The 14,911-nt window shown below is 39.0% G+C and overlaps 1 protein-coding gene across 3 annotated transcripts in view; it reads right to left on the bottom strand.

The window, feature by feature from the left end:
* TEX10 (testis expressed 10) overlaps positions 1–14,911 on the bottom strand; it is a 45,496-nt gene that overhangs the window by 16,986 nt on the left and 13,599 nt on the right. For all 3 annotated transcript variants that reach the window (XM_004580953.4, XM_058672217.1, XM_058672218.1), the window contains 5 exons: positions 9,711–9,949; positions 8,934–9,069; positions 7,715–7,890; positions 6,186–6,363; positions 254–342 (listed from right to left, as the gene is read on the bottom strand). In XM_004580953.4, coding sequence (XP_004581010.2) covers positions 254–342; positions 6,186–6,363; positions 7,715–7,890; positions 8,934–9,069; positions 9,711–9,949 — 818 coding nt within the window. The remainder of the gene's footprint in view (positions 1–253; positions 343–6,185; positions 6,364–7,714; positions 7,891–8,933; positions 9,070–9,710; positions 9,950–14,911) is intronic.

The raw sequence follows: 14,911 nt of genomic DNA, 5'->3' as shown, positions 1-14,911 counted from the left end.
ACAGTCAGGTAATCCTCAACTTTCAGATTATCCTTATGAGAAACCTCAAGGTGGATCATGCAGCACCTTCTCTCAGGCACTTGACAATGTAAGACACAAATATTACTTCAAAGATTCCCACTTATAAATCAGAACAAAAATCATCCCAAGATAGGTAGGCTACGTTATCATCCTCAAAACCTGGAGTCAGATTTGGCAGCCAATCCCAGAAAAACTGCTGACTCACATTCCAAACTGGGAGATAAACAGTTACCTGCAAGCGTGGAAAATAAGAAGCTGACGTAGTTCACGTCACTGATCAACCAGTCATTAACTTCACACTTCCATCCCGAAAATGATGATCTATAATAAATATCAGGAAAACTATTATCAAAAGTGACCAAAACTTGACAGAATTAAAAATAGCACAGTAAGCTGATTTAATAGCTTTAAAAAAATCCAGTTGTCTTGATTTCATAGAAGAGGTTCGGTTATCATAACATAAATATTAGATGTTCTACTACATGTATCTGACATTTGATTATGAAGTGTAACTGGCGCACACATGTGCGTGTGTGTGCTACAACATATTATCTCTACCCCACTTAAAATCCAAAGTCCACAGAGCCAGGCTGAAGTTTTACATTTTCATTTTTAATATTTAATTTTTAGTCATATTCAGCAAATAAGTTTTAACAAGCCCCACATTTATACCTAACTGAACAAAAGTATCTTACTTAGGCAAAGAAAACTTCTCTTAAAAGCCACCATAAGGCACCCATGTGTTCCTATTCTCACCAAGGTTTTATCTAAATCTAAATAAAAGCTAAGCAAAGGTATTGACAAAAGGAATAACTAAATGTAAATTAGCTTCTCAATAAGTGAGAATTATTTGGTTTCTGCTGTGAGTTTAGCAACTCCTTTAAAACTCCTTCTAAGACACAAGTTGAGAACCTACATTCCCTACAACAGTGCCTGGGTTCAGCTTTGGCTCCACTCCCAATCGGAGCTTCCCATCAGCACACACCACAGGAGACAGCAGTGACGGCTCAAGTGGGTGGGTCCCTGCCACCCATGTGGACTGAGCTCCCATCCTTAGTTATAATATCCCAACTTTTGATATCATAAAACCGGCACAGACCCTCAGTAGAAAGGAATGAAAAAGTGTGGCCAGAAAAATTCTAACATCCTCTTAAACCCAGTAAAACCAGGAAGCAGTCAGTGGTGCCATCTTGTGGCTAACATGAGTAACAAATCCATTTAAGAGCCTGGGACAAATGACAAGCAGTGGTATGTCATAATGTCTTTAAAACTGTAAAGACCACATCCACCATCCAATGCAGGAGTCATACCTCCGAAAGAACATGTTATTACTAACATTAAGGCTAAAGTGGTAAATCTGAACTGTTCCTGGAAGACCAGGTTATCTGTTCACTCTACTTGAAACACAAGCCAAATGTTCTTATTCCAAGCTTACAGGCTGACCGCACATTGCAGACCACCTTTCCACATTTACACTTTACATTCTTCCAATGCAGCTGTTAGTAAACAAGGGCAGAGAGGTACAGAAAAGGCTATCATGTGTGTTGTTTACGGAACAGCACAGAACAGGATAGGGGAAAAGTCAAATTCAAACTAACTGTAAGCAGGTAATAAAGAGAGAAGGCAAGTCCAAATACAATTTTTAAAGCTAAGAGAAGATAAACACGATCAATTCCTGGTTAATGGGTTTTTCACACATAGAACGCCCTGTACTTAGATGGGAGATAAAGAAAACATCGGCTGCTTTACAGTCAAGATCAAGAAAAGGGGCTATTTTGGAAATAAAATCAAAAAATACATTTGGGGCCCGGCAGCGTGGCCTAGCGGCTGAAGTCCTCGCCTTGAAAGCCCCAGGATCCCATATGGGCGCCAGTTCTAATCCCGGCAGCTCCACTTCCCATCCAGCTCCCTGCTTGTGGCCTGGGAAGGCAGTTGAGGACGGCCCAATGCATTGGGACACTGCACCCGCGTGGGAGACCCGGAAGAGGTTCCTGTTTCCAGGTTCCCGGCTTCGGATCGGCGCGCATCGGCCGTTGCGGCTCACTTGGGGAGTGAATCAACAGACAGGAGATCTTCCTCTCTGTCTCTCCTCCTCTCTGTATATCTGGCTGTAATAAAATGAATAAATCTTTAAAAAAAAAATACATTTGAAGATCCCTAACATTAAACTCTAGACCTATGAGGAATAACAAAATAAACGGTAATGCCATTTCCCCAAAAATTCAAACTCCCTTCTACATTCTTTTTAAAAAGATTACCCTAAATGGAAATACACCTACAGAGAAAATAACAAGATTATGTAATACTAAAAATATAAATTTTAACTTCAGGAAATTAAAAACACTTTCAAGTCTACAAACATTTTAAAATGTTTATTATTTATGATCTGGAAGATCAACAGGGAGCCAGACACAGGTCCAGGTAGAGACCTTCCACCTGCTGCTTCACTCTGCAGATGCTGCCAAAGGCTGGGTTCAAAGGTGGGAGCCTGGAATTCAATTCTGGTGCCGCACCGCAGGGAGCCCACCACCTGCACAGCTCCTGTGGCCTCCCAGGTGTGTTAGCAAGAAACTGGAAGTGTAAGTGGTATTAGTCACTGCACTGAATGCCAGCCTCTCCTGGACTTTTAACCACAGAGTACTTTCAATGAAATGATCAAAGACCTTTATTTTCAGTACTTTCCTAATTCTCACAATGCCTCACTATAAAAATAAAAAGGGCCCGGAACAATGACTCAACTGACCAATACTTCCCCTTCAAGTGCCCGGATCTCATATGAATGCCAATTTGTGTCTCAGCTACTCCACTTCCATCCAGTTCCCCACACCCATGTGGGAGACCCAGAAGTTCTTGGCTCCTAGCTTTAAATGGCCACCTGCAGAGTGAACCATTGTGGCCACCTGCAGAGTGAACCAGCAGAGACAGAATCTCTTTTCCTCTCTGCTTTCTGTAAATTTGCCATTCCATAAAATAAACAAATAAGATGAAGAGAGAGAGAGAAAGAAAAGGGGGAGGAAGGTGGGTGAAAGGAAGAACAAGGTAAAAACATGTATTTATTTATTTGAACGGCAACAACCAGAGCTGGGTCAGTTTGAAACCAGGACTTTCTGCCCAGTGCCCCACACAGGTGCAAGGATTTGAACTATCCTTTCACGGTTGCCATTCATTAGCAGAGGGCTCTGTTGGAAGTAAAACAGGTAGAAATGGATGCCAACGCTGCAGATAGCTTTTCTTATTACGCCACAGTGCCAAGCCCCAATATGCTCTTAAAAATGTATATATGAAGTACACGAGGACCAACACTGATGGAATAGGCTAAGCCTCTACCTATGGGGCTGGCATCCCTGATAGACACTAATTCGAGTCCCAGATGCTCCACTTTTGTTTCAGCTCCCTGCTAATATGCCTGGGAAAGCAGCTGAAGATGCCCAAGTGCTGCCACACAACATGGAAGACTGGTAAGAAATCCCTGCCTCCCAGTGAAAAGAAGGCCCAAGTCTTTGGATTCTGAACCCCAGGGCAGACCTGGATGGAGCTCCTGGCTTCAGACCAGCTCAGCTCTGAACACTGTGTCCACTGGATGGAAGATCTTCCTAGCTCTATTCATATAACTCTATCTTTAAACACACACACACACACATAGTGCCTCCTTAATATAAATAAAAATTTTTAAACTTAAAATATATAGGGCCAGCACCATGGCATAGGTTAAAGCTCCAACTGTAGACCAGCATCCCATATGGGCACCTATTCAAGCCCCAGGTGTTTCACTTCTGATCCAGCACCTTGCTTATCACCTGAGAAACCAGCAGAGGACGGCTCAAGTCCTTGGGGTCCTGTACTCATGTGGGAGACCCATAAGAAGCTCCTGGCTCCTGACCAACTCAACTCCAGACACTGTAGCCATTTGCAGAGTGCATCAGCAAATGGAAGATCTCTCTCCTTTACTAACTTATATATATATATATATTTTTTTTAAAGGCAATACTTTTGTAAGCACCCTTGACAAAAGCTATTAGGTGTAAAGAAAAACTGCTGTTGATGAAGATATTAACTGCGACTTCCCAAGACAATCTCTTTCAAGAAATGTTCAAAAGGTGATTTTAACTGAAAGTTACAGCTAAGAAAGAGTGCCCTCTACTGGAAGTTAATAGACAAATTAATAGACCATTTAAATTCTCAAAAAATAAACACTTAAGTTTTTAAGTAAAATAAATGCTTCTATTACACAAAGTACAGTATTTTAATTCCCAAGTAGGAAAACCAATCAATGTTCAAAGCACTATAAAATATGGCCAAGTCCAATTTATAGATTGAAGAAATAAACACTGAAGTATTACACATATACAACATACTACATAGCTCTTTTGCAACAGGAAATGTATTGTCAGTCACGAAGTACAATTCTAGTGTCCAGCGTTAAGTATCTGTCATATACTGTATACAGATTGGAAAATACAAATCCATGGGAAGAATGAGCCATCCCTATTGCCCTGGAACAATTTGTAAAAGGGGACTAATCTTTAACCAAAGTTTTCAGTTATAATTTAAACTTCAGTTTCTGCCTAAAAAATCAGATTCTGCCCAAGAACTACTAACGTAAATACTACTGAGTACTAAAACAGTATAGGTAATAATGGTGTATCAGCATATTTCAACACCAGCAATATGAAATAACTGCAAAATGTCTTAGGAAAAAACAGGTACAATTACTGTGGAAAATGGCATGGTGGGTCCTCAGAAAAGTTAAACACAGAATTACATCCAACCCAGAAACACCACTTCTGGACACATAACCAACATAATCAAAAGTAGTCTTTTTTATACTACCATGTTCACGGAAGTATCACTTATAATCTTCAAAAAGTAGAAACAGTTCAAGTGTCCATCAACAGACAAACTGAAAAAACAAAATTTTAATGCCTGCATCTGAATTATATTTTTCAGCTTAAAAAAGGAATGACACTCCTTTTTCTTTTTAAGATTTATTTATTTTTATTGGAAAGGGATTTACAGAGAGGAGGAGAGAGGAAGATCTTCCATCTACTAGTTCACTCCCAAGTAGCCACAATGGCCAGAGCTGAGCTAAACGGAAGCCAGAAGCTTCTGGGTCTCCCAGGAACGTGCAGACTCCCAAGACGTTGGCCCGTCCCCTGCTGCTTTCCCAGGCCACTAGCAGGGAGCTGGATGGAACGCAAGTTAAGCAGCTGGGACACCGTATGGGAAACCGGTGCACGCAAGGCAAGGACTTCAGCCACTAGGCTACTATGCCGGGCCCAGGAATGACATTCTTACACATGGTACAACATAATGAAACACTATGCCAGGTGGAAAAAAAAAGGCAAAAAACAAAAAATACTGCACTGTGGCACAGAAAGCTAAAACACAGTCTGCAGTACCGGCATCCAATATGGACTCGGGTTCCAGTCCCAGCTGCTCCACTTCCAATCCAACTCCCTGTTAATCTGCCTTGGAAACAGCTTTTGCCCATGTCACCTCCAGAGGGATTCCAGCAAGAACTTCCTGATTCCCACCTTCAACCTGACACAGCCTTAGCCCCTGTAGCAATCTTGGAGAGTAACCAGCAGATGGGAGATCTGTCTGTCCTCTCTCCCTGATTCTTAAGTAGTAACCCCGAGCTAGAGGAGGAAGTAAGGAATTCACTGCCTGATGAGTACAACTTCAGTTTGGGATAGTGAAAGAATTCTGGAGAATACCAGTAACTACTACATGTCCCCAAAAAGTTAAAATGGAAATTTTTGTTATGCATATTATTAGATGAAAAAAACATTTAAAGTGTCTCCGGCTCTCAGTCCACAAGCTTGTTTAATTCACCAGATAGATTCAATTCTGAGAATTCTGAAAGGAAGGTCTAGTTACACAGTTCCTCACTCAATGATTTTAAGTACAGTTCTCTCACCTGCCAGTAACATTCACAACATGCTTTTAGAAATGCAGTTTTATCCCTTATTCCTACCTACCAAAAAAAATCAGTAAACAAGTAATTTGAAAATCATACCCTAGTGAACTGATAACAGGATTCGGTCACCTTAAGAGTAAAAGAAAATGGTGGCAGTATATGATTTTAAAAGTTTTCTGCATTTCACAATTAATGAAAAGGAAAAGGTTACACACTTAAAAAACAGATCACTTGCATGTAATACCTCATATGCAGTATCCCGATAAGCATAGCCACCAAGCTTGAACTGAGTCTTCCCATAACACAGCAACGACTTAACCGAGAAAGCAGATCAGCAGGCAGACTGGGTAGAAAGTATATAAGCTGAACCAAATGTTGCTGAGACTCTGCAGGGAGAACCACCACCGTGCCTTCCTGTGGATCTAGGGACACAGGCAGACATTAAAGTTAACTATAAAAAGATTCATACCACATATGCTTTATGTCAGTAAATCAATACGTTAATAGTTTTTTTCAAAAAGCACTCATGTTGGACTTATTCATTTATTTCCTTAAATAAAACAAAGAACACAAAAAACATTTAAAGCTGTAATAATTCACAAATCTAATATCTTGTTAAACAATTCTACACAACAAAATACTATTTCAATGAAAAGAGAATTAAGCTAGTACTTGCCACAATGACACTAATTTTTTCAGTATGCCAGTGATATATCAATAAGTACAATTTATACAGATGTATACATTATGTGTATTCCAATATGCCTGTTTTAAATATTAGTTCTATTTATAAAAAATACATGAAACTCATAAGACATTCTGATTAAGAAAAGTTACCTTGCCAAAGCCTCGAAGAAATGTTTTAAATAGCCGATTAATTCTAAACGTATGACTAGCAGATGGTTTCAAAGACAATTTAAGAATGCAATGAATATCTACAAGTATTAAGTCTAACTACTCTAACAGATACTTCTAGTGAGAGTCTACTGCTTGATGGTGTTTTGCTAATGTAACCAAGATACAACTGACCTAATGTAAGCACAATCTAAGGCACTCTCCGTGGGGGCATCTGTGATCTAGCAGCTCATGTGCTTCCAGCCCATGTCCACGTGGCTTGGCGTGACACCTGGCTCTGGTCCGACTCCACCTGTCTGCCAAGGCAGAGCCTGAGGAGCCAGCCACTGGGACAGCTCAAGAATTGGATTCCCACCATTCAAGTGTGGAAGACCTGGATTTTATTCCTTGTTCCTGGTTTTAGGCTTAGCTGAAGTGAACCAGCAATGGGAGTGTTGGCTCTGTGTCTATTTCTCTGTGTGCCCCCTAAATAAACAAGCTTTAAAAAGTAATAAAAATCGGGCCCGGCGGCGTGGCCTAGCGGCTAAAGTCCTTGCCTTGAACCCCCGGGATCCCATATGGCTACTGGTTCTAATCCCGGCAGCTCCACTTCCCATCCAGTTCCCTGCTTGTGGCCTGGGAAAGCAGTCGAGGACGGCCCAATGCATTGGGACCCTGCACCCGCGCGGGAGACCTGGAAGAGGTTCCAGGTCCCAGCTTCGGATCGGCGCAGTACCAACCATTGCGGTTACTTGGGGAGTGAATCATCGGACAGAAGATCTTCCTCTCTGTCCCTCCTCCTCTCTGTATATCTGACTTTGTAATAAAATAAATAAATCTTTAAAAAAAAAAAGTAATAAAAATCAAAGATGTTCCCTTAAAACTTCTTTACTGAATCACAACAGATCAACAACTACCTACAGCATTAAACAGACTCACCATAGATTCGGAGCGCAGTCGCTTGTAAACTTTTTAGTAATTCCTTATTGGCTCGTGCTGCAGCAGTATGAATGATATCAATAAGCTGTGTAGAAAGCTCAGGATTTCGGGAGCCAAGATGAGCAAGTTGCAATGGTAAACCAGCCAGCCAGCGTGATAACACTTTACTACGATATCTTAGAAAGGCAAAAGAACAAAAGGGCAATTTTCAAAGATAAGGAAAACACACTTAAGCAAAAAAAAAAAAAAAAAAAAAAAAAAAAAGAGAGCGAGAGAGAGAAAAATTAACATATCTGCCACAGTTACTAATTATGTAGCAATAACACATTTATTCACAAACATCAGAAACCCTGTAAGAGGTCAGCATCACTTACGCAGCAGCAGCATTTTCCAAGGCTTTATCTACTGAATTCCAAGTTCATATTATTTTAGACACTATCTATATCTTTCTTTTACTTTAGAGTGCACAAATAATAAAATAAAAAAAATTTTGCTATCCTGACAGATTAATGATTTAAACATGAACTTCATTGTCAAACTTGGGTCTCAGCTCTGCTACAAATTGGCTGCATATATGCCAACTTATTTAACACTAAGCTCTGATTCCCTCTATAAAATGGGAGCAAGAGTTCCCATGTCATATTATTTATTATTATGAAAACTAATAAACTTAATTATGAAAAGCACCTGGCTTATAGCAAAGGCTAGAATGTTTCCAACAATAAGTTTGCATATTCCATCCTAACAGCTTTCTGACTACTCCAAGAAAATGTGAAATTCACAGAAGAAAAAAATTTCAACTCCTGGCAGTTTTACGCCTTGTGTTATCTCATCTGTTGGCACCAAATTAACCTAGAAACTTTCTTATTTTCTATTAACCTCAGTATTATCACACATGACATAGTATGGCACTAAGGGTTACTGATTCAATCTCCATAATATTTATGGGGAGGAAAAGAGAAATTCACACTATCAGAGTTGTTCCAAGTGAACAAAAGTGGGCAAGTTGAAGCAAATGTGTAAACCGGATTTTATCTGTTCAAAAACATTATTCAAGTGCACTGGCATTATCACATAGGCCTACTTATAAAATTATGTATCATTTCTTAAATGTTATCAGAATTTTTTTTTAAAGTCTCCTCAAAGGTTTTAACCACCACCAAAGAGCTCAGCAAGGGGAAAAGTTACTCAAACTAAGGAAAAAAAACACAAAACTTACCTGAATCTGTAAGATCGTAGTTCTTCCTTTTGATAAATTTTACTGAAAAACTTCAGCAATAGAGTCCGAACTGGAAGGAGAAGGCCCCTCTGCTGATACAAAGTATATACTGCCTTAATGAGTGTCTCTGTAGCCTCTGCAAATAGAAAGCAAACAGTTCTGCATATAAACCAAGAGGTTCCTCTAACATTCCCAAACTCCTCTGAACGCACAGTACTTTACTTTGTCCTATGCCAAAGCATATCTCAGCCAAACTCAGGACTATTTTATCCAAATCCTACAGGAACAGCCATCGACTAACACCACTGTCAAATCAACCACAAGTTATGGTATACATTTTCTTAAGAGATAACAAAACTAAAGATGACAAAAACAGGGTAGCAGATGGTGAATCAGACAGGTACCAAACAAGAAAGCTTTGAATTAATAAGTCACCCCAAAACTTGACAATGTAACCTAACCTCAAGGTAGAAGAAAGAACAAAGACAGAATTCATTCTATGTGGATCAAAAGAAAAGGTTTAATTTCTAGTCAAACCAAATCAGAAAGAAGTAGCAATATTTATCAATTTCTACCTACTGAGAAAGGGATATCCTGAGTCATAAATGATTTCAGTGCTCAACTGCTTTGCTTCATAATCAGGCTAGCTATCTTTTGTGGTTTGAAAGTAATTACTTTAATTACAAGAAATGTTTGGAAATCATCATTTCAGTGCTCGATGCTAAAACAACATGCATGAGTTCCTCTCTTAAATAAGGGACAAGACAAATCACCTACCTCTGTTGGGTTGTATCTGCATTAACCTCCACGATACTCCAAGCAATCTGTTCAGTTGCTTACTATTTAGCCTAGAGCCATCTTCAAGGGTCTCTGTCACAAATTTCCTGATCATTTCTATCCAACTGGAATCTTTCTGCAAAGTTGAGGCATTTGCCAAGGACACCATGATATCAGACAGTGTTAAATTCAGTAAGAGATGATCTACGTTATTGGAGAGAATCGTGCAATGCTTGATGCTAAAAACAAACAAAGACACACACACATCTATAAAGTGTTAAATCTACCATGCCTGGTTCACCTAGATTACTTAAAATAGTCTGTCAATGTCTATCAATGTGAAAAAAAAAACTTCCTACTAGAATATACTGCCAAAAAGATCACGTAGGCAAGTTTAGGCCACACTTCTGTAAACACACAATTCATAAAACCAAGGTTTTTAAGAAAGGCCTGATTTGAGTGCATAGTGTTTAGTTCATTACTCAAAGTGCTATCCACACAAAAAGTAAATGCCATTAATACCCGAGAATCTTAAAAGACTAGTGGGATAAGGAGACACGGAAACCCTAACACCCTTGAAGATTTCTTTAAAGCAGGTATTTGTACCATAGCAGGCCCGGGCTTTGCATCTAACTAATCATCTGATCTTGCCACAATTTTCTCATGGGAGAAATAAGGATAAAGATAAGTAAGCACTGAACTGAAGTAATTTGTCTTTGTAACTCACATTGAAATCAGTTCGTTATACTCAAAAGGCTTTTCTTCCAAAATTTGAAAATACCTCAAAATAGTGTTTCAATTTAAAAACTTTGCAACTTAGATAGTACTCATTTCACACCATTCAAAAACAGAGTCCGTATTTTTCATGTTTAGGAAAACATAAAGCTGACTAAAATGTAAACATCTCTAACCAATTTTAAAAAGAAAAGAGTAAGCTTAAGATTAGCCTTCAGCAAAGACTTCATAGTGAAAAACACTACTACTATGAGAAATAAATTTGGCACGACACAAATGCTGAGACAGAATGACAAATATGCACAAAAGAGAAAACAGAATCAGATTACAAAGATTCAGAGGCAGAGACAGTGCACTGGCTCAACTACCTAATCCTCCACTTTCAAGCGCAGGCAACTTATATGGGGGCCCATTCCTGTCCCAGTCGCTTCACTTCCCATCCAGCTCCCTGTTAGTAACTTAGGAAAGCAGTAGAGAATGGCCCAAAGCCTTGGAAACCTGCACCCATGTAGGAAACCTGGGAGAGGCTCCTGACTCCTAGCTGTGAATTGGCCCAGCTCCAGCAACTGCAGCCTTCTGGAAAGTGAACCAGCCAATGGATGATCTTTCTTCCTATCCCTCCTTCTCTCTGTAAATTTGCCTTCCAATGAAAATAAATAAATCTTAAAAAACAAAAACAAAGATTCAGAGGCAAAGGAAACGAAATTACATGTGAAGACAAGAAAGTAACAAGGTCTGCAAGCTTCTTCCAGATAAGCAAAGGGAAAAAAATGAGCTACAGACTCACAAACAAAACAGCAGTTATATAGTCATATAGTCATATATAGTCATATAGTCATCATAGGAAGCCAGGCAAGGACAAGAGCTGGGGTCAGTGCTGTATGAACCAGAAATGGGCCATATAGGAAGGATAAAATAAATTATCTTGATTTGAAATTTGCTTGAGTTTTGGGATGGCAGAGAGGGTAGGCACCTAGCCCCTGATTGATAGGGATGATAAGATAAGGGAACAAAGAGACCCAGAAATACATTCTACCTTGGTTATGTTCAGCTTATCATAAACCCAGGTAGATAACCAACAGGGTACAATCTCACTAGAAGAAGCTGGAGTTTTGTTTCTAAGTTATCCCACATGATCACTGTTAGTTACAAAGGAAGCTAGACAAGTTAGTTTTGACTTTGTGTGACTGTGCCCAACTAAAACCAAGTTTGCTCGTTAAGAAATAATGAAGTCAGTGGTAGACTGACTAACATTTCTTGCCCATACACAGATTTCTCTTAAATTTATTTCAAACAGCATAATCTACTATGATGTGGAAGGTCTCAGGGGATATCTGCACATCGAAGAGTTCATCTAGCTCTCCAATAATTTATGCAAACATTTCATCCATTCTATGAGGGAGGCAGGTTTCTGGAAAAACTTAAATTTCCAGCAGTGGTAGCAAAGAGAATTAGAAACAAATCTGTTTGCTATAAATAACTTTAAATCTCAGATTTAATACTTTTAAAGTCTCAAAAGCACTGAAGACCCAAGGCTTGTGAAAGATACACTGTGCCTACTTTATGCTGGACCCTTTTAGAGGTTTCTCTTTCAGGGTAAAGGTGAACTGGAAGTATAAACAACTTTCAGATAAAACCTAATCCCAATTCTATATCATCCCCAGTGGTTCTTCTTCCCAATCAACACTCCAGCAAAGTTTTCTGGTAGTTATTTGACAAACTGTTGCTGAAGTCCAGTATGGAAAGGCCAAAGACCTAAAACACTCAACACAAGTCTGAAGCAGAACAGAGATAAAAGAGTCACATTCCCCTACTTTAAGACTTACCTAATAAGCTACAGTAATCAAGACAACATAGTACTAGTAAAACACACAAGTAAATTAATAGACCCCAAAATAGACCCAGAAAACTACAGCCAGCTGAATTCTGACAAGCGAAAAAGGCATTTCAATGGATAAAGTCTTCTCAACAAATGGTGAGATAGCAATTGGACTGAATTCCAGAACTGAAAACTAAAAACAGAAAATACAATGGGCTCACATATGACTAGAGTTAGACACAACTGGATACAATTAAAGATAACACACATTAAATCAGCCTTGAGAGTAAAATGGGACTCATTCTTTAAAGACATTTCAAGATTCTAGATTTCATTTTCAGGCACTTCACTGAATTCCAAGGAAAATAAAAAGAAAACCAAAAATAAGCCCACAACTCAGCTTTGACAAGGGAAAAGGGAACTCTACTGGACACATCCATGCGAAACTGAAGAACAGAAAGAACTGAAGAACAGGAAGAACTTAAGCAAAAACCAAACAGCTGACTTTTTAAAAAGTATCAACAGAAAGCCAACTCAAAGTGACTTAACACAGCAATGGAAGCCAAGAGCAAGTCAGATGTTATTGTCACTGTGTTCAAACAGGAATATCACACTATGCAAAACATTCTTTAGAAATGGAGAAGTGCAATTTTCAATGCAAAAAAAAAAAAAAAAAAAACCCTCCATAAGATTCTAAATGATCTCAGAACACTTAAAAAAAAAGGTAGGAAAACAAATATGGTAATGGATTAAAGTTCTCCAGAATAATTTTGCTTGCAAACTCAAATTTCACCACTGCCAATAACAACCAGTTGTTTTCCTGGAACAGATAAACTTACTTTGTTCATTTTTATGACGATGCCTGCCAAACAACTAAGTCTGAATACCCACCACTTGTCTTGCATATGTTCCAAGACTCCTAGGAAATGCTTAAAATCAGAGACAGCATTGGACTCCATATATACTGCATTTTCCAATATATACATAAATGATAACATTTAATTTATAAATCAGGCATAGCAAGAGACTAACATTTAACAAAGCACAACAACTGCACTATACTTTACTGAGTTATGTGAATGTGGTATCTATCAGTAGAAATTACTGTCCTTTTCCAACTGTACATATTTTTTTATTTACTACATAAATTGTTATGTTGATCCCGATCTTTTCTTTTAATCTCTTACTTTAGATATTTCTCTCCAAAGCACAGGCAGCAACTGCAGGTCAATTTCCTTTTTGATTTCTGCTTAAATTCTTAATCCCCATGGCACTATTTTTCTTTAAGGTTTTCTATCCTCAGATCCCCACAAACATCTGATAGTACATATGTGTCCAGTATAATCATTCACACATATATTCTATGGACTTCATAGTTTAATAATACAGCTCACTTTAGAAACAAATAGTTTTAAAAGAAACTGTCACTATTATAAACAGAAAAAAAGAATCTAATATAATTTGCAATAAATTCACATCCCAAACACCACCACTTACACCTTACTTGCTAAATCAACCAAAGCTCTCTATTCCCTTTGAAAGATTTTCCCAACAATGGAAAATCTACTAAAGTCAACAATGAACTACTGCTCTCACAAGCTGATCTATAGGTGAAAGTCAAGGCATACCTTTATTCTAAGACATTCCACATTTATTGGAATCTTGTAATAATCATCACACACCAATAATTATGAGCACACAGAAAGTGTTCATAAGAAACTGAATCCCAGTGACTTTTTAATAATGTTAAAACATCCTTTCAAGTACACAAAACAATTGAGGGATGAGAACTGTGGCGTGGCAAGCAGTGTCACAGCCTGCAACATCAGCACCCCAGATGGGTAGTCGTGTCCCAGCTGCTCCACTTCCCATCCAGCTCCCTGCTAATGGTGCAGCAAAAGCAGAGGATGGCTCAAGTGCGTGGGACCCTGCTACCCCTGTGGGAAATTCTGATGAAGTTCCTGGTTCCAGGTTTCAATCTACTTCAGCCCTAGCCCTTGAGTAAGTAAATTAATGCCTGCTCTGAAATGTCATTTATCAAACATCACATTTTCTTTGGAGAAAAGAATCAAATGTCAATTCTAACAGATGATGCACCTGAATGGGTAGCAAGTTATGACTACAATTCATGATTAAGAATTTTATAACAAAAATAGGGCCCGGGGGCGTGGCCTAGCAGCTAAAGCCCTCGCCTTGAACACCCTGGGATCCCATATGGGCGCCGGTTCTAATCCCGGCAGCTCCACTTCCCATCCAGCTCCCTGCTTGTGGCCTGGGAAAGCAGTTGAGGACGGCCCAAAGCTTTGGGACCCTGCACCCATGTGGGAGACCTGGAAGAGATTCCTGGTTCCCAGCTTCGGATCAGTACAGCACTGGCCGTTGTGGTCACTTAGGGAGTGAATCATCGGACGGAGGATCTTCCTCTCTGTCTCTCCTCCTCTCTGTATATCTGACTTTGTAATAAAAATATATAAATCTAAAAAAAAAAATTTTTATTAATAATCAGCACACTGACAGTGACTCTCAAGTTTTACTTTCCCAAGCATATTTTACTATTTATCGCTGCTGCACACACACTATGGTGACAAAAGGTAAATACTATACATTGAACAAATTCAGTGTCAAATTTTTTTTATTACCAAAGCTT

Source organism: Ochotona princeps, chromosome 14, assembly GCF_030435755.1.
Source record: "Ochotona princeps isolate mOchPri1 chromosome 14, mOchPri1.hap1, whole genome shotgun sequence".
Taxonomy (NCBI): Eukaryota; Metazoa; Chordata; class Mammalia; order Lagomorpha; family Ochotonidae; genus Ochotona; species Ochotona princeps.
The sequence above is the reverse complement of the archived record's forward strand: the minus strand, read 5'-3'. Positions and strand labels throughout refer to the sequence as shown.